Source organism: Falco naumanni, chromosome 6 (genome assembly GCF_017639655.2).
Source record: "Falco naumanni isolate bFalNau1 chromosome 6, bFalNau1.pat, whole genome shotgun sequence".
Taxonomy (NCBI): domain Eukaryota; kingdom Metazoa; phylum Chordata; class Aves; order Falconiformes; family Falconidae; genus Falco; species Falco naumanni.
This window is the reverse complement of record NC_054059.1, coordinates 36866364-36889571: the sequence shown is the minus strand read 5'-3', so window position 1 is coordinate 36889571 and position 23208 is coordinate 36866364. Positions and strand designations below refer to the sequence as shown.

The 23208-nt window shown below is 37.0% G+C and overlaps 1 protein-coding gene across 4 annotated transcripts in view; it reads left to right on the top strand.

Annotated features, from left to right (window-relative positions):
• Positions 1 to 23208, top strand: part of ATAD2B (ATPase family AAA domain containing 2B) — a 77896-nt gene that overhangs the window by 6265 nt on the left and 48423 nt on the right. For 2 of the 4 annotated variants that reach the window (XM_040597909.1, XM_040597908.1), the window contains exons 2-12: positions 9185 to 9339; positions 10874 to 10920; positions 11957 to 12110; positions 14288 to 14390; positions 14930 to 15038; positions 16323 to 16439; positions 17867 to 17942; positions 19730 to 19828; positions 21020 to 21131; positions 21870 to 21985; positions 22767 to 22941. In XM_040597909.1, the coding sequence (XP_040453843.1) occupies positions 9185 to 9339; positions 10874 to 10920; positions 11957 to 12110; positions 14288 to 14390; positions 14930 to 15038; positions 16323 to 16439; positions 17867 to 17942; positions 19730 to 19828; positions 21020 to 21131; positions 21870 to 21985; positions 22767 to 22941 (1263 nt within the window). Of the gene's footprint in view, positions 1 to 5200; positions 5315 to 9184; positions 9340 to 10873; positions 10921 to 11956; positions 12111 to 14287; positions 14391 to 14929; positions 15039 to 16322; positions 16440 to 17866; positions 17943 to 19729; positions 19829 to 21019; positions 21132 to 21869; positions 21986 to 22766; positions 22942 to 23208 lie in introns of those variants that run through there. The other 2 variants (XM_040597911.1, XM_040597910.1) reach the window with 2 other exon arrangements.

Below are 23208 nucleotides of genomic sequence, written 5' to 3'. Positions count from 1 at the left end.
ATGGGTATGCTATAGCAACTTCAACTCCAGTTGAACTAGGTACAAAGGAGGTGGCTTTAGTACGCCTATCAGAAAGATAGAATTTACGAGCTTGTCTAAGTTTTGTAGTTTTTGTAGCCTGTTCTGAATTTTCTTCTAGTAGTGTATGCTAATGACCTAATGCCCACCTTTGGTGGAAAGTTTGTGTCCAGTTGCACTTGGAGCAGATGCTTTCAGTTTGGGTGTTTTTGTGATTTGGGAAATGGGCTTTTTGCTTTTCTCCAACCTCCAGTCATTTGCTACGTTTTAAATGGATAAGTAGGTGAACTGAGCTGTTTGAATAACCTGAAATGAAGAAGCTGTTCTTTCTATGCACATGGAAGAAGTTACTTACATTGAAATTTGTTGCCATGCTTCAGCAATTCATCATTCCAAATACCTAAGAACTACCTTCTATTATTTCTCTTGATTTTTCTTTCAGACCGTGATTGTTGTTTTTATTATGATTTAAATGTCGATACATTAATTTTAAGATTTTGTATTACCATTTTACACAATTTTAATTTGCTTTTTCTTTTTAAGTACTGTCTTCAAGTGTGCTGTAGCTAGAGATACAGAAGTGTTTTTAATCCCACATTTTTTTCCCCATAGAAAGCCACCTTCTTGTAGCTTCACTTGCTACAGACACTTCCTTGCTTAGTTTACTGAGTCAAGTACCTGGTTGCGTCCAAACCTTGAGAAACCCTCTGGTCCAAGGGTTCTCTGTTCTCCTGGTTGCTATCCTCATTTGGATCATTCTGCCGATTTCTTTAGGTTTATAGCAGTACTAAAAGGAGGCCATGTGCTCCATACTTTCTTTGGGGTGGGGTTGTTGAGCAGAAACAAGATGGGGTTTTGAGAGCTAACGGTAGCAAAAAAGAAAGGTGTTTGAATGTTTTCATTTTTTTCCACTTCTGAATTGCGATAATTCTTGAATGTTTACATAAATACAATTTTTGCTTTCAAAGTCTTTGTTAACAGAATCTAGAAAGTCATGGAAATGGTTAATGTGGTTCTGACTGAAAATGTCTTGCTTTTAGTATTCCTTCAGTGTTAAATTAGGAAGATCGATGGTTTTAAAACCTTTCAATATGTGGATTTTCTGGAAAAACTTCCAAGTGAGGTGTGGACCTCCGTACAGCAAATAGAGACCCCTTCGCAGTAGACTTGCTCTTCTGAAGGGATCTCACACGCTGCAAGCTGTTAACTCGGCAGTTGTGGAAGCAAATAGGCTCGCCAGTATTAATGCTTGCCTGGCCATTTGATCAGCAGACTCAGGATCAGGTTGCTGGCCCTGCTGAAACTAACCCTCTTCCCCACATCGTCCTGCTCCCCCTTGCGCCTCCTCCATCCCTCTGTTTTAATTACCAGCTAAAAATTTGCGGTGTCACCCTAATATCAGTGAAGGTGTGAAGGAGAGGAGTGCAGCACTCATGGTGGAAATGCTTGGAGCAGGGAAGTGATGATGGGTAGAGGACAAACCTCAGCTCGCTAATTATGGCCTCTGCCATCGTTTGGCAGAGGTTCCTCTGTAGCTCCCACTCCCTTTCTTCTGTGAACCTAGAAGCAGCCTGTCGATGGTAAGAGTTTTTTGGATGTTGGATGAAAACCCATTGGAAGGCACTTAGCCTGGATACGCACAGGTGTCTTTTTCTGTTGTAGGCAGGAGGAGTGGTTGCAAGCATGAAAATAAGCAATGAACAATGTTGTAGGTAGCGGGTTTTATTTTTAACTTGTAAACTTTGAAGTTTTCTCAAGAGCTTTCACATTTATTAAATAACCTGAATTCTAGAGTTGAAGAGTTCCAGGAAATAAAAGTAGAAATCTATTGAAAAAATGAAGCAGATCTTCTCATGCAAAGAATAATGTTTTTTTTTACCTGAAGGAGTTGGGAAGAATTTATTATTCTGAAAAAGTCTATATGGTGGTGTTCTTTATATTCTGAATGGCTATTATTGACGTAAACATTGTTTACTGAAAAAAAAATATACAGAAGCTGAATGTTAAAAGAATTTAGACCATCCTTCAATTGAGGCATTCTTTACTATCGTTATCGCCAATGAGATGCAGCATTAATAGCTGTTTATTCCAAGATCTTCAAGCACTTAAGCATGAATGTTGCTATTTTTCCTTAACACCTGTGGAGAGCCAGTGTCTGATAAATGACTGTGTGCAACTGAGTGGAAATTAGAGAACTGCAGCCAGAAGATGGGTTCTTTTAAGCCAACTTTGTCTCTTTTTCAAGGTATCAGTGAGGTTAAACACATGAGGTCCTTGATGAAACTTGAAGTTCTTTGTAAGGTACTTAATGTGCTTTAATCCAAATAAATTCCCCCCCCCCCCCCCCCCCCCCCCCCCCCCCCCCCCAGCTTCTTGTCATTTGACAGCACAAGCAGCGTACACACTGAATTTTTAGGACACAAAGGTAGATGATTAGGATGCAGCAGTACGTAGTGTCAGACATGAGTACAGCCTGCTGTGACCTCAGGTTGAGTCATGGTTACCTTCTTTCCCCAGACAAGTGCATCAGGTCTTGCCTTTTCCCCCCGAGCAGGTTGTCAGTCCTGCCATAGAAGAGGGGTTGTGGGCATTTGCCAGGAAAATGTGGGTCGGAGTGGGGAGGGGAGAGGAGCTTGCGAGGATGTGTTGGTGCTGGAGAGAGTGGGTAGTGCAGTGTGTCATCCTGAAATTAGGAAACGGTGCAGATGTGTAAGGCAAGGTGTGGTCCCCAGTTTGAGCACACGGATGACAGTGTTTTAGCTACTGAAAATTTGTGCTGAGCATAAGGACAGTTTTAGTCCTTTTTGTCGGTGAAGATGCAATAAAGCGAAGTGGCAAACTTGAAAAAAATAAATTGAAACAGGATTTGAAGGGATTTACTAGACTGGTCAGATGACATAGTCATGGTAGAAAATTTGTTTCATCTAGTTACTAGAACTTTGAATGAAGTAAGAGGAAAACTAAAAATATCTTAAAGAGATTGCGAAGCCTTTTGATTTTTTTTTTATGCCTAGCCCAAAAATGCATTAGGAAGGATGCCTAGCTCTTACCTAACTTACATCAGTAGATTTTACAGTAGACATTTAATGAGATACATTTGTAGAAGTTAAATGCTTTAATCCATGTTTTTTACTTTAGCAGAAACTGATACACAAGGGAGCAAGTGGCTTATCCAGATTCACTGGACAGACAGTGATTTTGGTGTATTTTGTTGATATGTTTGAAATGACGTTATTGATTAAACACAGAAGCAGCAAGTTAGTTGTTAACTGAGTAGTTATCTGAGGGCAAAGATGAGTGATCAGCTTAACCAACTGGTACACTGGGGACACAATCACTTTTTGTTCGTGAATACAAGTTTTATTTGGAAAGTCAACTTTTATACCATTAGGATAAAAATGTTTATTAAATGCATTAAATATCCCCAAGTATGCATTTTATTTCTTTTAATGGATAGCCCATTTCCACAAGAACTTGGCATGAACTGATAGGGGAAAAAGTAGATCTGATTTTTTTCATGCATACTTTTGAAATATGAATCCAGGTTATTAATATTCTGGAACATCTGAGAAGATGTGTTGTTGTTCACAAGATTTTAAATTATGTTAGAAATAACTAGAGAACCTGGATTCAGTTTCTCTGAAGTTAGTAAGACTGAGAGATGTCTGCAGTCACTGTTGTCTTTTCAGAGAGTCAAGCAGAGATGAAAAAGTTAGGAAAAAAGAGGAAAATATCAGAAGATAAAAATTGACTATAGTTAAAGTAGAGGTTTTTGAAAGCCTGTAGCTGAAACAGATTTCTTGAAAATGTTTATATTGTTATTGTTAAGACAAAAGTAAATTTCAGGGTGTCTTGTGCTTGTTCAATGGGGCAAAAAGAAAATCTAAAATAATTTGTGCTTTCAACAACATGCGGAGGAATAGTATTGATCATTTGAAGACTGAATGTCATTGTGTCTAACTTTGTGTCTTAGATGTTGGAAGAGGTCATATAAAAGAGAACAACATAGATGCTGAAAGGTTTAAAACATTAGGTTGTGAAGTTTCATGTCTGTGTTGTGAAGTTGTATGAGCAATCATGATAACTTTCAGGGAGTGGCAGTTACTCAGAAGAAGGGTGTGACCCACAAAATGTGTGGCAAGGAGAGCAAGTTTGACCATGGTGGAAAACTTAAAATATTAATGTCTGCATACCTGTGTTTTAATACAGCTGAACCTATGGCAAACCAGGTGGAGTCGTCTTCACAAACTGCAGGATCTGGTTGTGGTTTGAATGTCATGTCATCCCTTACTGAAAAACTCGATGAACTTTGCATTGACGTACTTGGAGATGACAGGGGTGTAGAGATGGTTCATACTCATCCTGTATTACCAGACTGCTGGATTATGGTTATCTTGAGATGTTCAGACCAGCAGTGCAGCAAGGAGTTCTTTGGATATTCTCTTGGCCAGGAGATTCAACTTAAAAAGCAGAAGAAACACTCCCACCCCCCCACCCCCCATCTTTCAATATGCTAGATGTAGTCTTTGTATTTTGACTTGAAAATTAATCAGTTATTGTGCTTTAGCTAGCTGGTCTCTGTGAAGGCAAACCCTTGTCGATGAGGTCTCCCTTGGTATGTGTGTCCTTCAGTCGTGCTGAAAGACTTAATCTGTGTAGTCCCTTTTTTCCTAAGAGGATAGATTGAGAACGAAGAAGTCAGTTTTATTCACTGATTTCTAATTTGCGTTCTTTCAGAACATAAGAACTTGTCTCTAAATACGTAAAGCTGTGTTCCTATCAAACTATTTTTTTGAAATTTAGGGATGGATAGGGAAGAGACTACAGATGATATTGTGTATCATTGTTTTTGTGGCTTGTTTGTGAATGAGCGTTTTATAATAAACATTTTTTCCATCTTTCTCCTTTTCATGCAAAGTAGAGAAAACAGAGATAAGTATCCAGCTGTATTTATTTTATTGCTTTATTTACTTACTCATTGCAGATACGTTTCTAGATTTATTGCTACTGTCATTCAACTGCCTTCGGTGAAGGTGTGTTACCAGAGTTTGCCCCACTACCTCTGCAAGACTCCGGCTGTTGAGTCTAAGCTCAACAGCTAATTGGCAGTGCGCATGCAGCTGTCACATGCCATTTTACTCTGGAATCCAAAGATAATGAAGACTATGTTTTGCCAGTCTGGACCACGGATGGTATCTTGTTAACTCCAGTTATTCCCTTACACATTATTAGTGCGAGCGTTTTCTGTAGGCAGCTGTGCCGGGTTCTGGCTGTTCTGCATCACGGCTGGGGTTTGGTGGGTCTCTCATTTCTGTTAGATCAATACAGTTGTGTTAAATTTTGTTTACCTCTTTTGTACTTCCTGATGCTGTGTAAACTTGATTTTTTTATTCTTCTGTGCTTGCTTTTTCTTTGTGGCTTTGGTACGCTTTCAGGCTATTTCTGACATGGTTAAGATTTTATTAATTTGTATTCTCTGCATTCTCTCAGCATGTGAGTGTGTTTGCTCCAGTGCCCATGTTTCATTAGAAGCTTTTTGAGTTCAGCACGCTGGTTCCTGCTTCTGCAATTGCATTATTAATTTCTTAATTTTAAAGTTTGATTCTTGTATTGTACATTTCTCTTTCTAGTCCCAGAACATTTTCTTGGTGCATACTGTTAAGTAATAAGTTTCTGGCCTGAAGCTGAAGTACTGTTTTTAATCATTTAAAGGTATAAATGGTTTGAGACCCAGTTACTTGAGGGAGCAAGTTGAGTGCAGTGGAATTGTTAGACCTCTTTTGCTATAAATGGGAGGAAGTGGTGGATAGACTGCTCTCTGTAAAGGCTTCTCAAATTGAAATTAATTTCTTTCCTTGTTCTAGCATATCCCAATTTGACTAATCTGTTGAGTGTAATGAAAGCTCCGTCTCCTTATTTTACTATAGATAGGTGAAAGTTCTGGATGGCAGTCTAGGTGTGATTTGATTCCCTAGAGCTTGAATTTTTAAGGTGGTAAACTGGAAAATGGAGCATGGATTCTTATTAATATATTTAAAATGTCAGTGATTTCTCATTGTAGTAGTTTTGTCACTACTTCATGGTAAAACATTTTGTAGGTTAGTGCATCTTCTACAGCAGGTGTCCTAACAAGTTAGTATTTGGGCTTAACTATCTTAAAATTTAGACTTGCTTTGTACTTGCTAAGTTACTGTGTAGCGTTAATATGCAGATAAATGAGGCTTAGCTGAAAATACTATCCTAAACAAAGAACAACCAGAAATCATTGCCTCATTAAGTAAACCCCTTCATTGCTAGTCTAGTTCCTTAGGCAACTGCACTGATGTGGTCACATTGACGGTTAGCCTGCTCTTCCAGTTTTTTGAAGCTGTTGGCTGGTATCTGTTCATTTGATAGTATTAGAGATCTCAAAGATACTCAGCTTTTATGAATTTTGTGAATATTGGTAACTCTGGCACAGGGAGACTTGAAGCAGCAGATTTTGTCTTCAGGTTAATTGCTAGTATTTTGTTTTACCTGCCAGCCGGCCAGTTGGTATGCATAAGGCTCAGAAGTAACTACATCACTGTGCGTTTCACCAATAAATTGGCAGGACAAATGAGGAATACTAGCTAATTTTGAGACTTGGGGCCAGAGGCAGGGAACTGGAGGGAAGGTGGTCATAGGAGACCTGGGAGGAGTTAGAATTTTTGCACAGGAAGGGGCAGAGATGGAGTGTAGGAACCTATGCATTGTGAATTTCATTGCTCACAAAGTAGCTTTAATGTTAGCCCTTGTAAAGCTTCATTACATGCTTGTTTCTCTTCCTTAGTTTCATTTTCTCTGTCTCGCCTAGCCGGTTTAAAACTGGTTCTGTGGCTTACCTTGAAACTCCACACAGGGTAGCTCTTGTAGTTTCAGAAAATAGTTAATAACGTTGGCTTAGCCATGATGCATTTCAAGTCCACAAACAAACATGGCTGATGAAAGCAAAAAGTACATACAGAAACGCTTCAAGTATTCAGAAGTGAGTATGTACGCTGTTAAATTTTTGTGAAAGGTTGGTATTCTGTAGTTGCAGAGTGTTATGGAAAACAGCTGGGTGTGTTTTACTGTGCTATGCGAGGTGCAGGTGTTGTGTATTTAGGAACGGTGGCAGTTAACCTCTGTTACCGCTTTGACTAAGCCTTAGTTTTAGATCCCAAATTCTGCTTCATCTAATTTAAAGTTTTAATTATGATCTAGTATAGATACTATTTCGGGTTACATTGGTGTACTTCCTGAAGAAGGGCAGTAATGTTGAAGAAAAAAGTGTGGGTTTGGTTTTGCTTTTTGACTGGGGTTAAATGAGTTCTAAGACTGAACGTGATATAGACATCTTTCTTTCCTTGGATTTACCTTGACAGGCTAAAAATTTCCAAAGTTAAAACTACTTTTAAAATGAGATATGAACATAGGCTGGTTAGCATTTAATACTAGGTTTTGTATTTAGTATTTTTGATATTATCAAAAGTATTCACAAGTATTTATAGTCTAAATGAAAATTGCATATAATCAGTAAATAATACTATCATAATGAATATAATTTTTATTAGTAGTATTATAAGTATTTAATATGAGTTAATATTTGTTAAAAATATATACTGGGGGACAGAATGTTAAGGCGTGATGTGGACAACCAATTTCACTGACAGCTTTCTGTTCTGCAGACAGTGGTCCCGTCTTCACCTTGTGGTTTGTTTTCTTACGCTATCCTTTGTACTTGTCTGATCCCTCAGTGAAATGAGTCAGCTCACTAACCAGGTAGGGAGCTACTCTAGCAGAAGGGAAGCAAACTTCTGAAGCTTTAGTGAAGTAATTTGGTTATGGGAGGGTCAGAGGAACAGCAGGAGATCAGAGGAGGTTGGAGTGGTGCTGTGTAACCAGGCAAGGGAGCTCACGGGTCGATCCCTGGGTTCCGTGGTGCTGAGCTGTCTTGTTGAACTGCACGTGTGCGTTTGGATTTCTTTAGGCTTTACCACTTTCCAAATACTGTGCTTGGGATAGTCTCTTCAGGAAAATGCCTTTTTTTTTTTCTTTTTTCTAATTGTCTTGAATATGTGAGACATTATGATGTTGAATGTTCTGGAGTACAGATCAGGTTGTTGTTAATAAGCCTGATGAACAAATGGGACTTCCCCGCTCATCTCCTTCTGTAGAAGTAAAATTACCTTTTGTTCATAGTTGGAATGCTCACTGACAATTCCTCAATTCCTGGACCTTAATATTCAGAAACTGGTTATTTTGTTGTTGCAAGAAAGGCTGCTTAGTTTTTTTTAATCAAGACTGTTTCCATGAACTAAAATTTGTGGTTTATAGAATCTTGATTTTGTTTTTGTAGTTCACCTTAGCAGAAGCAGATCCTCCAAAGTTTGTTGTCTGTCTGCTTCTTACACGCAGTTCTGAAGTGATCCTTTGCTTTTTTTTATGTGTGAAAGGAATCTAATATGTATGAAATGTATGAAAAAAAGAATCTTTTAAGTTTCTGTCTGCATTACCTCTGATAAGTGCAACAGACACGCCCCCCCCCCCCCCCCCCCCCCCAGTAGTGTTTAGGTGCTTCTTAAGGTGTTAAGACTAATGTTGTTAGTGTGTTTAATGCTGTTAATGAACACATTAGACAAAAAGTGCTGTAAAGGTATAAAGTCCACTTTCAGTTGCTCCTGGCTGTGTGTTTGGTGGTCTAAAGAAGAGAACACGCTATCACAAAACTCTTCCAAAGAAGAAAGAGCATAATGCGGTCTTTTAAGCATTTTAGAGACACAGATAATGTCAGTACAATAAATTCATGCAGTCTTTCCAAGTATCTTAATTTTCCTCAGCCCTTTTTTCTCTTTAATGTACTATTAGTTCTTTTGCATGTAGGTTAAGAGTAGCAGAGTCACATATAATTTACAAAATGCAATGGGTTAGAGAAACAGTGCTTGTTCAAAAATGTAAAATATTACAGAAAAGTTTTAGTATTTAAAATTAAATATTATTGTAGTTTCCAGTAATGTTTTCAGAATGAATGTTTCTAATGTTTCACACAAGCTGGTTACTAAATTTGATAGAGACTTTGCTTTTACTAAGCTTAAGTTTCCTCTTTTTCTGTAAGGATATTACAAATGGGCCAATTAAGTTTTGTCTGATGCTTTTTTCTTTTCAGAAAGATGAAGGTAGTGATGCTAGTTTGAGTGATAGCCACATATCTCCTCCCGCCAAACGTACCTCAAAACATGCTGATCCTGTGTGCAAAGACAAATCAAAATCACGCAGTACTGGGCAGCGCGAGGAATGGAGCATCTCAACTGGACAGTCCAGGTAACTTGGTGCCAAAAGCAAAACGAAGTCTTACCAGTTTTTCCTATCTTGCTAACCTGTTTACGCTATTTCTGCAGTGAGCTGTAGTTTGCGCTCAAGACTATTCTTTTGAAGTGTGTCATTTTCATACAATTTTCTTTTAGTTAAGATTCCAAGAATGTGGGTTACATCAATCCTCTCATCTCTGTTTCCTTTCTATGCATACTTGTGCAAAAATGGAAAGTAATTTTATTTGAGATGCAGTCTGAATTCTAGATGCTTGGTACATCCGAATTTAGTGACTTAATTGGTATTTTTATGTACTCAAGCTGTAAGTGGACATGACATTTTAATTAGGAAACCATTATTACTATCTTTAGGGAATAGATAATGGTCAAGTTTCCTTCCATGGTTGTTTTCAGCCTCTCTTCCCTGTTTGGTTGTAAGGACTCAAGTAAATTACTGTATTTTATTAAATACAGCCTCAATCCTGCCACATTTTTATAACTCAAAATAGAAGTAATTTGTTTCATTTAAAACTGATTAATAATATTTTACAAAGCATTCTTATGTTCATAAGGTTCTTCATGTGATTACAAGTAATTATGAGACAGTGTAGACAGTATATTCCTAGGCCATGAACTTTCAGTTAATACTGAATCTTTTGTGGATATGTATTTCGTGTTTATGTACAAATCAAAATCGTTCTTGTAGTGCTTTGTATGGAAGAATGACTGTAATTCACTACTGGGCTGTCATCTGTTAGGATGAAGTATATTTAAAAACTGTGGTTTTAAATCTTAAAGTAGATCTATTTTTTGTTTGGTTTTCCCTTCTCAAACACAGTAAATTAAAAATAGCATATTATGTGCCATGGTCATCTAGAAATATATCAGAAGTCATGCAGCTTCTAGTTCTTTTGTTTGTAAGTCTAGATTTGTACTGTACCTATTAGAAATGCAAAGAAATAAAAGAAATGCAAAGAAATAAAAAAAAAAATATTTAATATGGCTGGGAGAATTTAAATCCTTGTGTCAAACGAAATTTGGCCAGGAGACTGAAACTCATATTGCTGCTCCTGTAGAACCCACTGTGACATGTCTTTGCATCTGATGGTTGTTTTCTGCAAAAATCTAAAGCGCTGGGCCTAATAGTGATCTTGAAATTGCTAAGGTGTTTCCCAAAAGTTTTGTTGCTTTTACTAGTTTATTCAAAGTGTTTGAATGCTAATTGCCTTTGAATAGCTGTATCGAGTTCCTGTTCTGAAACTTAAGGAGAGAGATAACAGTAGGACATGGCATGAGAGAACATGGAGGGTTTGATAAAAAGATGTTCGGATAATTGGCGGGGATTTATATAATTGATACTTGGCAGTTTTGTCCTTATTCCAACGCTGGACATGAAGCAAAATCTGCAGAGGCTGCCTGTCGCAAAGGTTCTGAAGTTACAGTGTATTGTGGAATGTTCTGTGCTTAAAAGTTTTAGTTTCTCAGTGCTGCTTCTGCTTGGCTGGGGAGGCAGTGTTACTTGCGTGTCTAACATGATGGTTTCCTAGGTTAACTTCTCAGCCTGGTGCTACACTACCAAATGGACGTAGCTTATGTAAGTATATTACAGTGGACCTTTTTGTATCTACTTTTATATTTAACAATTTTATGTCAATGGTTTTCAGTTGCATATATTTTTGATAACTTTACTGATTACTCTGACCATTTTGACCAGAAGAGTTACTGGTTTTGGCTCAGTTTTCTTCTGTCAACACCTTGGATGCTCTCTGTGGACATGGGGAACATTCTTAGATGAAATTCCATTTCTCTTCTCAATTCAGACCTCTTGACCATGATCTCGATGTTTTCCTTAATTCCTAAATTTACTGTTACAAACTAATTTTGGCCTTCCTCTCCCAGCTGGTCTCTTTAATTTACTTAACTCTCTTTGCTATTTTAAAATTTGGCCTTCAGTGGTTCTTAACATTACTTAACTATTGCTTTAGAGAGACCTGCCTTGTCTGCAGCTCCTGCTACCTTGAACAATTTTCCTATATGCTTGTACCTTACAACCTTGCCATCCCATCGCATATCTCAGCTAAAACCACTTTGTCTTTTGTGTCCCTTTTTCATCAATTCTGTCTTGTTTATTTCTGTGTTGACTCTATGTAAGTGTTAATCCATTAAGCATATTTGGTATTTTTATTATTTATTGTGCCTAAGGAACAATCAGGAGTGGGATCTCTTTTTGGCACTGTGCAGAGTAGCTGATACAGATTTGCTTGTGAAATCAATGCGTTGTATCTGACCTTTTAATACTGTATTTGAAAGACTGAAGAATTGAAACTGTGGGTCAAGTGTACGTTTTAGTATTGATGTTAACTTAAAAATATTGAATGGATATTTGAATGCCAAATTTTCATCATAAAATAAGATTATTATACAAGGAAACAAACTCAAGTCTGAAGAAATAGCTTGTAAATTAACTTTATATGAAATTTAAAAAGACATTTCTTTAGTGAATATAAGGGTGCTCATACTGTGCTCCATAACTTTTGGTTTATTATCCTTGCTAAGTATTCTCTTATTAATTCTTGTTTGTGAAAGTGTTGTTTCCTGCATTTTGAAGTAGTAATACAAATTTCTCTTAGCTCTCAAAAGCCATCCCCTTCGAGGGGAAAAAAAGGGAGATGGGGACCATGCTTGCATAAACGGAGATATAGAAGTCAGAAAAAGTTGTCGGTCCAGGAAAAACAGATTTGAAACTTTGAATCAGAGTTTATTGTTTGATCAGCTAGTAAACAGGTATGTGGGGATACTTCGGTTGTATTCACAAAGCATCTTAATGATTTTTCTAAAAAGTTAGAAAACCCTGTCTTCCAGTGCCATCTGTGTTTTACTGTGGGAATGTATTAGCGTCGAGGCAAGCTAGGTTGTGGTTTGAGTTACAGGCTGGGTCCTGTGCTGTAACTGCCAATGTTATCCATGCTCTAAAATGCAAAGCAGCTTGCCAGACTTTTCATTGAGGAGTAAGCTACTCTGTTTACACCTGAATAAAACTCTGTATGTTGGCAGTTACTGCAGAGAGCTGACATGCTGTAAATCCCCACCCTAGTTTGTTTCATAGGAACCTGTTTATGTAGCGATACCCTGAATGTGATTTAAATTGGTGATTAGCAACAATGCTTGGAAGCTTTCCAGATTTTGCTTGTATGATTTTGATCATAAAATATCAAAAGTTTGTAGCTTTTTTTGTTGTTGTTTTTTACCATTTGTTAGTAATTCACATAGGGTGGGTGTCACTTTTTGACATTTACTGTGCAGACAAAGTAGGTCAGGGAGGGAGGCACGGTCTGGTCTGAGCATAGGAATGGGAGCCAGAAATACTTTTCTTGAAATGTTATTTCTGTGTGGCCCTGGGCAGGTCACTTAATATGTCTCAATTTTCCCACCTGTAAAATGGGTTTTAATAGTCATATCTGTGAGAGACTGCTTGCTCTAGTTCTTGGAAAATGATTTAAACATAAACATTTAATTGCCAAGTATGATCTTTATTGTTAAATGTATTACGTTGAATCTTTTATTGAATTAATTTTCTTTTTCAATTTACACAGTAACTACTTGGTATCAGTTTTCAGATTTATATTAAGTTACATTTATTTTTCTAGTTGCAGTTAAATCTCCCTCTCTTCATCAACAACAGGAAAAAGTCTGCCGTGAATTTTGTAATTTGATAAGATCATGGTACTGAAGTCAATATATGAACTTACACTGATAACAGCGTGTCCCATAGTCATAGGAGATTTTTAAGAACAGGTTAGACAAATGTCTGTCAGGAATGATTTAGGTATTGTGTAGTTTGTTCTTACCTGGCAGAGCAGGTGGGCTTTTCCAGGTCTCCTCCAACCCTGGTTTCTTCAATAGCAAACTGTGGCATGATTTTACCTGAAGTGGTTATGTGACACATCACAGATATTTTAGAAAAAATTTTTAAAACTCAAGAGGGGGGTGCTCATGATGAAATCTTGACTTCACTGACTTCTGTCTCCAGAACTTCCATTGACTTCTTTCTAGGCAGGATTTCACCCTTTAGATGTACTTCTAAACAGCTTGAAAGGAAGGAAATGAAAGTTTCTGCCTTCTTACAGTTATTGTGCAATTATAGTAGAATTCCAGTGGAAATCTACCATAATGACCATAGAGAGCAGTAACTTGCTGTTCAGGACAGGTGGCCAAATAATTGACTTGGCCTGGCTAATACTCTGTTGTTTTCTTCCTTAGTAATGAAGCGTCTTGGTCAAGGTTATTATTTATACACCACCATTGTTTGGACAGCTGTTTACAAATACCTCAGATAATGAAAATGTAGACTAATTAAATAGTAGTTGAGAAATGGTAGAGCAGTGAGGTCAAATAATGAATGATGAAATTCTAGGTGTTACTGATTTAAAGCTAAAAAAAAATATCCTTTATGTATTAGTGTCTTTCTATGGCCAGGGTAAGAAGCTGCAAAGCTTACGGGGTGGAGGCATTAATTGCTTTCCCAGTATTTTAATTACGTAGGTAAAAAGCTTTACTTTTTTATTCTGTAAACTTAACCTTATCTGACACCTAAGCAGTTAAAAATGTATGTGCTGCAGTTTAAACTGAGATTTTTTTTTTTAAATGCTACAGCCTAATTTGAACCCTGAATTTTAATGGCATCAGCATTTCTTTTGCATATTCCTTAGTTTATATACTGTGGGTTAATATTTCAGTTTCCTTTATTATGGTTGGTGTTATAGTTAATTGATATTAAGTAGTTATCCTAAAATATTCAGGTTTTAATTAATTTGTGTATTTAGTTGGCCTGTAGACCTTGGAATAACCATAACAGAGCATAGAATTAGATACATTAAGTTGTTGGATGCTATCTAAAAAGTTGTACATATCTACTATTTTAAGACTGATTTTTTGTGTGTTAACTGTTGCATATATTTTAGTACTGCTGAAGCTGTCCTACAGGAAATGGATAATATTAACATCAGGAGAAACAGGCGGTCTGGGGAAGTAGAACGGCTACGGATGTGGACAGATACAGAATTTGTAAGTGCGAAGTGTCTTAGATCTTGGATAAAGGTAATATCAAGGGGAAGCGTGCTTGTTTTTGCAATCTCTATACATTTGTCTGTAGCTCTGTCAAAAGGTTTCACATCCTCTTCAGTGGATAACACAAAAAACCTTGATAAATTCAAATTCAGAACAAAATTCATGGATCTATACTAAATCACGTTTTCTTTGTGATGAATTGTCTGCCATGCTGTTATGATGTACTGTGGTAGTTCTCCTTTGGTTTGAAGCACGCTCTGGTAATCTGAAAACAGGACCAGGACTATCATCTGCTTTGTTCCCTAAAGCAGTTTGATACTGATGTTAATTACGTGTTAGATGAAGTAGGTGCTGAGAGACTAGTTTTACCACCTGTTAAATGAGACTGCTTTTGTAGTCTACCTGTGGAGGGCTCTGTTGGAAAAAAGACTTGGGATCTAGAGATTGTGTGGAGTATTAAACTTACTAAACTGTGGGCTAACAGTGTGAATGACATGGGACAGTACTGATGGGACTGTATGTGAATTTTATTCCAGGAAAACATGGATATGTATTCTCGAGTGAAAAGGAGGAGGAAATCACTGAGGAGAAATAGCTATGGAATTCAGAACCACCATGAAGTGTCCACAGAAGGGGAAGAAGAAGGTACGTGTTGTCAAGAATTGTAAGGGTTTGTCTGAAATATTTATAAAATGAAGTTCTCCTCAACATAAGTTAGCCATTTATTGCACTACAGAAAATAGTCTGGGTTTGGATCTGAATTTTGAGTTATTAAATTCATCAGTTAACAAGACTGCTGCAAATAAGTACACACAGAAGGATTCCTCCTCTTTAGGAAGAGAAGTTTTAGGGATCGCTGCATAGTTTTGTTTAAACAAAAGGAAGCTTATCTGAAAGTAGTAGACTGAAGCCCGTTTTCTAAATGTTTCTATACTATGTTCCATTACTCCTGTTTTCTGCAGTGCTAAGTAATTGTAGCTTTCCTTATATTCCCTGTAACACTCCTCTGGTGGAAGCCAGGATGTGATGCATGTCGTTTACAACAATGCATGTTCTAACTGGCTCACTATTTTTCATATGCTGGGTAGCCATTACCAGAAAGAATATGTAATACTTCTGCATCCTTCCTTTGGGAAAGGTATTAATTAAAGTCTCTGATTTCTATACATCCACCAAATTTTAGGAGGCTTGTAGGCACACAACTGTATTAGAAATTCTACCTTCCTTTAAAAATATGGATGAAACTGGCCAGTGGGTTCTAAAGGTATTGTGAAAGAAGGGATTGTGGCTAACATGGCATGATCAACAGCATGCTTGGCTTCCTTAAGAAATTAGACTTCCCTTTCAGGAATCCAGACGGTTCAATGTAGCATGTCTTGATTTTGAACTGAAGCTGGTGTAAGAGGTGTGGTCTGTCCCAAATAATAAGAATGCAGTCTTAATTCTGAGATCCATAGGTGGAAATTCTGATCCTGTTAATAGATGGACCTGGGTGGTACCTTTGGTTTATTTGCTTTGTGTAAAAATGATGCTGTGAATTGTAAAGTTGTACATATTTTCATGCTGGGTCAGATATTTTTCTGAGGCTCCTGTGGGAAAAGAGAATAAAGGCATTATTCTTAATTTGAAGGATAATTATTGAAGGAAAAAGCTAGTGGATAGAAGTGATACTTGAAGTACTTTACAATGAAAACTAATTTTACTGCATTTGTTTTCTTACTGTTGCTTTCCCAGAACTTTCTGTGGCAAACTAGAAGGAAGTTTGTCAGTGTGCTGTAGATTTATCTTGGTCTTCAGATTTCCAGTGATTTGGCATTTAGTGTTAAGAGGGGAATAATTCTCAGTGGCCATTAAAATATGAATTTTTAGGATGAAGATGGCTCTGGCATTAAGTAGAAGTGTTCTGAAAGTATTTTTCCCCCTCAACAGAGTCTCAGGAAGAAGATGGAGATATAGAAGCAGAAGAAGCTGAGGGAGAAGAAAACGATCGACCATATAATCTCAGACAGAGGAAAACTGTTGAAAGATACCAGGCCCCTCCAATAGGTGAGGAACTAGGCAGTGTTCATGCAGTTCTGCTCTGCTGACCTCCCGGAGTACCACAGGAGGTGTGGGAAGGGAGAAGTTGGATGACTAATCCTCATCCTTGATAGGATTCCCATGGAGCACTTTGTGACTTCAATCTTGCCTGTTTTTGTTTGCCATGTGAACAGGACTACTGAGACACAATCTGTCAGTTTGTCAGTCAGTGGTAGTGGCATCGCTGGTGCGTGCTGCCTCCTTGAACTTTGCAAGTACTGCCATGTGCTGGGCTCAGGGTTGGAGGTGAACGGGTTTAGGTGAAGAAATAGTTGACAGAAGTGGAATTCAGAAAGTAGTCTAAAAAGTTAGGTAATTACATAAGAAAAATAGTTGCCGTTATGCCTGCATCTCTTCTTGAGTGGTAAGCCTAATTCATAACGGTAGATAAATTGCATAGCAGCAGTTACTGCATGTTGCCTAGGTGAGAAATTTAGAAGAGAGTAGTTCACTTGAAAGGGACTGACAAGGATCATCTAGTCCAACTGCCTGCCCACTTCAGGGCAGCCCCGAAGTTAAAGTATGTTTATCAGAGCATTTTCCAAATGCCTCTTAAACACTGACAGGCTTGGGGCAGCAACCACCTTTCTAGGAAGCCCGTTTCAGTGTTTGACCACTGTCTCGGTAAAGAAATGCTTCGTAACGTTATGTTTGGATTTGCCCTGTTACAGCTTTGAACCATTTCCGTGCATTCTGTCACTTTATCCCAGGAGAAGAGCTGAGCAGCTCCCTCTCCATTTCCCCCTTGAGGAAGCTGTAGGGAGCAGTGAGGTCGCTCCCTTTCTCTGAGCTAGACAAACCCCATGTCCTTAACCCTTCCTTATGGGACATGCTGTCAGGGATCCATATAGGTTTCAGCATAGTGTCTCCTGATTTTGAACCTTTTAATACTTCTGTTGAAAATAAAGTATTCTGTGTGTATTTGGTTTACGCTACATAGTGTATGCAGTGTACTATGTCTTAAGGCTACTGGGAAATTAAGCTCTGATAGAGAAGTACTGCGGTTTATTTGTTAGGAGAAATTTCAAGACATCCTGTATTATCAGCTGTGAAGAGGTTTCTGTATGGAGTTTCATTTCCTGCAAATAAACTAAAAAGCTGGTGCCCTGGATGAATTACTTTCAGTGCCATGATAGCCATAGCTGTGACGATTTGAGGAGGCTGAGGGTGGAATTCCCATGACTGTGTCAAGCCAAGGATGGGGGTAGTGAAATAAAGCATAAGAGGTTTGATTTCCCTCCACACTCCCCAGTTCTTTCTGTAATTTGAGCTTTCAGAGAAACCAGTGATAACATTATTGGTAAAGCAATAAGCTAGCACTTTCGCGTTGCATTTAGATTAGTTTATTATTCTTTTATAATTGATGTTACAAACCTGTAACTTCTCTTACTCAGTGCCAGCTCATCAAAAAAAGAGGGAAAATACACTGTTCGATATTCACAGATCTCCTGCAAGAAGAAGCCATATAAGGTAAATGTCAGTCTTTTGGTGCCTAGTTGTTTGCTTTCCCTCAGTACATTTCTGTTAGCTTTTGATTTTTCCAAACATTCTTGAGTAGTGCAATTGATTCACGCGTGTGCATGGGTCTTGAATTGTATCATGGTCTGATCCTGATCAGCATATAAAAATGAATTTCATAGTGATTTGTAATACCAGTAGAGGCTTTGTGATAAAGAAAATGGAAACAGGTGTGCTGCAAGTGCTGGCAGGAGTTGCATATTGCACACTGTAGCTTTTCCTCTAAGTGTATATATTTAGTGTTTAAATCCAAACCAGCAATTTAAGAAATACCCCATTTTTTTTCTATAAAAATAAACAAATCAGGCTAATGTGTGTTTCTTTTCCTTCCAGTTCAAATTTAATTCAAGTAACATTAACAATTTAATAAAATATTTACCTAGCATCACTTTTGACTCTTACTTTTTGTGTCAAAGAAGTCTGGAATACACCAAGTTGTTCTGGAAAGTGTTAGTTGACTTTATTTAGCAAAGTGGATGAGGTCAGAGCTTAATACACTTTTTTTTTTAAAATAAATTTACTCAAAAGTTCAAAAAGATAAATCTGTCCATGAACAGAATTCAAGTAAATGAATGCTAGTGTCAGCTGAAACTCTTTTCTTACTGCTTAATTTAATGGCACAGTGAAAATATGAGAAGTAAATAAAATAATAGAAACTTATGATTCTACAATTTCTTTGTAGTAGAAAGACATAATGTTGAAGAGCTTTTTTTCTTTTTGGCTTGAAGTGCAAATGACATTTTGTTGGATAATCTCAGGATTTCTACTTGTTAGTAAGATACAAAGAGTATGAAAGCTATTATCCCTTCAGTTTTAGCATGCTCATTGCTCCACTCTCATTTTATCCCTTCTTGTCAGGACACTGTCATAAAAATTCTTCCTAATTGCATTATATTCTCTTTGACATATTTTTAAATGTATCTAATTTTGGTTATTGAACAGTAAAACTGATTGACAGTGTTATCCTTTGGCAAAAAACAGCTACTCAGTGCATTATCATGTTCAGACAAATGGTGTAGCTTACTATATTCACTAAAAATACGTGGATTTTTACTAGTAGCTAACTTTTTCCTGCAAAAAAAGTGCTGACTTTTTTCAAACTTGAGTACCGTTTTGTACAGAAGATGTAATGTACGTTCTCTAATTTTTCTGTAATACTGTCATCCTAAAATAAATGGTTCATGCAGACTTTGAATAATAATTCAGATTCACATCAGAAATTAAGCTACAGTTACTGGTATTTTGTGAAACCTGCTGTTCAGAATTAATGACCTCATAAAAAAGAGACCTTATGCTTTAGGAAGTATGGGATTTTTTCGATATAATTTTTTAGATAATATTTAAAGGAAAACATCAAACTGAGTAAGGAGATCTTGATATTTCTGTGATACTAGAGGTGGCTGAAGTGGTTGGAAGCTTTCCTAAGTGCAACTGCTGCCTGATGAACTTCAGTAATTTATTGATTGAATACTCAGTCACACTTGCTGAGGTGACATGGACTGGACCACGTATCTACTGTTCTAGTAATGTGCATGTTGAAGTCAGGTATTCCTGTGACAGTAAAAGATGTTGTTCCCCTTCCAGATTATTTTGTTACTTAGTAAAACAAAAATTTGCGTGCATCTTACACGTGAACGTACTGTACTTGCTGTTTCCACTTCATTTTTGTAGAAGAATTAGAATGTGCCATTCTGCTGCAAAAAGGCCTGAGTTTTATGTTTATTTTGCCACTTTAATAGGAGAAAGAAGCATGCCATTCACAGCAGTGATACAACCTCTTCAGATGAAGAACGTTTTGAAAGAAGAAAATCTAAAAGCATGGCCAGAGCAAGAAATAGGTATTAAAACATCCTTGGTCTTTAGGGGGGTTTGATTTTTATTATTCTATCAGAAAACAAGCAGAACTATTCTATAATGTTCTATCAGTTCTGCAAACTTTTTTGATTCTGCCTGTGACTACCTGCAGACACAGTTTTGGAGGACTGCTGGTTATATATTAATATAAGATTTTGAACTCTGATGAATAGATAATTAACAATAGTGATAAAAAGATTGAAAGATCATAACTGTTTCTTTCAATTGGGTTGTAACACAAACATCTGTTGATTTAAAACAGATTTTTGTTCTTAGTTTTACTTGATCCCAGTTATTTCAGAGGTACTCCCGATACTAGCTCTTATTTTTCTCTCATCCTGTTTTGTAACAGTTATGTGCATTTTACACACCCAGCGGATGTATTTTTGACCTTACATTTATTCACCAGTTATGTAAAAGTGGAAGATCTATAAAGTATATCAGTAAATTTACTTAATGCCCCAGATACATTATTTGGAAAACTGAACAGAAGAAAATGTGTTTCCTCATCTTTTTTTTTCTGTCTTTACCTGTGTGCCACGCTGTTTCCTTTTCCATTGTGAGGAATTCCAGTTATGTACAGCTGCCAGAAGTGTAGTTCCAAGTGTAACCTGTGTTTTACTGGTACCTTTCCTCCTCCCTTTGTGTATTTGACCTGACGTAATACCTGCCTATGTGTGGGCTTAAAGCTTCTTTGTATACACTAAGAATCTGGGACAGGTGGATGTGAGTTATGGCTGATCTACACGAAATATTTTTATTTCCTTTCTTTGGACTCTAATGAGCTGTATTTTTTTTAATTGTTTTTCCTTATACTTTTAATACTTTTCTTACTATATTGAACTTAATGCAGTTCATCACTGCCAGTGGAGAGTGTTCTGTTCTTTTGGTCAACATTGTTTCTTCTGTGCTTAATCGAAATAGCTTGTCCAGCCTGGTTTTCAAGATTGAAATATCTGTATGGAAGCATAAAACTATCTTTATATTTAAGGGATTTCCAGATATACAAGAATAATTACCAAAGTAGAGGTTAGTTTTGATTACCTTATCAATCCAGGAGGGTTGTCTCTCTAGTTAGTAGAAGGCATTTAATCTCTTGGTTCTTCCTGTTCCAGCAAAATGATCAAAACATAATGTTTATTTTTTGGTGTTTTTTTTTGGTTGTTGTTGAACAGGTGCCTGCCTTTAAACTTTAGAGCAGAAGACTTAGCTAGTGGAATCCTGCGAGAACGTGTGAAAGTTGGGGCGAGTTTGGCAGATGTCGACCCAATGATTATTGATAAATCGGTAGGTTTTGTTAGAACTTTTTATTTTCCTTCCCCCAGTTACGCATAAGCAGAATTCACTACAGCCTTTCGTTGGAGTTGAAGTAAATTTGTAATGAGCTCACTGATCTTAGTTGTTTTTTTCCAGGGCTGTTGTCTGTTTATTCCTTTGGGCTACAAAGCGCTTGCTTTTGGCCCATAGGTAATGAACGGGCTGCATACATATCGTATATAAGCCAAAATATCAATTGCCCAACTATATTTATTTGTTTACAGTCAGTTTGCTATTGCAAGTAACAGTAGAAACTGGGATATGCTGAATAGTGCAGAAAACAGAAGTGTTGACCACCTGGGTTGGTTAACTCAGTGCTACTCAGAAACAGTGATGCATGTTAGCTTATGGTGTGTTGTGCAGAAGCCATTGAATTATTACTAGAACTGAATCATTGTCTGGAAATACTTTGGCTATATTCATATTACGCTGTGCCTGAGCTTAGAAATGCTGTCAGACTTAGGCTGGATCTCTGTAGATGTCCAAGCATCCCTGCCACAGTTATCTTGTGAACTATGTAAACCTCGTGTGGGCAACCCAAGAGTTGACTTTCTCAGCTTTTTTTTTACACTTTCAAAACTTGGGCACTCTGTTGAACAGTGCAGTGTTGTTTGTAATTTTTTTCCAAATATGTTATTTTATAAGTAAAGGTACTTTTGTGGAAAGGTGTTACAATATATGCTTTGTATGCTTTGTGTTTTTTCTAAGGTGCGTTTTGATAGTGTAGGGGGATTGAGCCATCATATCGTTGCACTTAAAGAAATGGTAGTGTTTCCTCTTCTCTATCCAGAAATATTTGAAAAATTCAAAATTCAGCCACCAAGGTAGGTGTATTTGCTCTTACTGTCATATTTTATTTTATTAAGCTCTGAAGAATGCTTCACTTGAGCACACATAGGAGATTGATTCTTCCCCTGAAGTCTTCAAATAGACTTGCATGTTTGCTACTGCACTTGTCTATCAGAATGTAATAAGTGGGATGAAGAGTTACAAAAATCTAGTTTATTTTTCTTGTGGTATGAAGGTAATCTTCATGATTTGGTCAAAGAAAGAATTCTCAAGTGTTCTGTTTAGTAGTACCTTGACTTTTTTTCCATTATGTTATCAAATATTTTACTAAATCAAGCTAAATGCTGATGTTTTTTTATGTAATTAATCTCAATAGCCTTATATTATGGCTTTAATATTTATGAATTGGGCATCTTGGTGTGTGTTTTAAAGGGGTACACATAATCTAAGTAAATTGAATATTTTGGGATATTTTTGTCATTTAAAGGAAGTACATCTCTCCAAAGAAGTAATGCTGATTCAAGTATTAACTAAGATTTAATATTTGAGGAGATGTTTAACTAGTGTAAAACATCCTTTGGAAGCTTAATATGCCTTTGATTAATGTTCACTACAAAGTAAAGATTTACTGATTTTAAAGCATAAAACAAACTTTGGATTTTATGAAGTCATGTTGAATACACTAAATAATAATAATAATAATAGAACTTAAAGTCTTTCTTCTCCAGGCTCCCTGTCTTCATTATAAGATTTGACTTGGAGTTTTTCAGGAGACGTAAAATAAGTTTGTGACTGTGTTGATCCATTTATCTTCAGGGGCTGTTTATTCTATGGTCCTCCTGGAACAGGTAAAACCTTGGTAGCTAGAGCTCTAGCTAATGAATGCAGTCAAGGAGACAAAAAGGTGGCTTTCTTTATGAGGAAAGGAGCAGACTGTCTCAGTAAGTGGGTTGGTGAATCTGAACGCCAGCTTCGACTCCTTTTTGATCAGGTTAGATTTTTTTTTATATCATTTCTTTGTATGTTGGCTTTTTTTGTGTTTTAGGCAGCTGAAGTGATTTGCAATTGTAACTATAATTGAAACTGTAAATTTCATAATTGGGCAGGATTTGTCCAGATTTTATATTTGTATCAGTCTAAGGTGTCTCAGTTTGTCTTCACTATCACTCAAACACACAGTAAAACTGATACGCTGGTGCCATCTTGCTTATTCAGAGGAGAATGCAGTCTTTTTGCTTCGAAACAGTGCTGTAGTTAA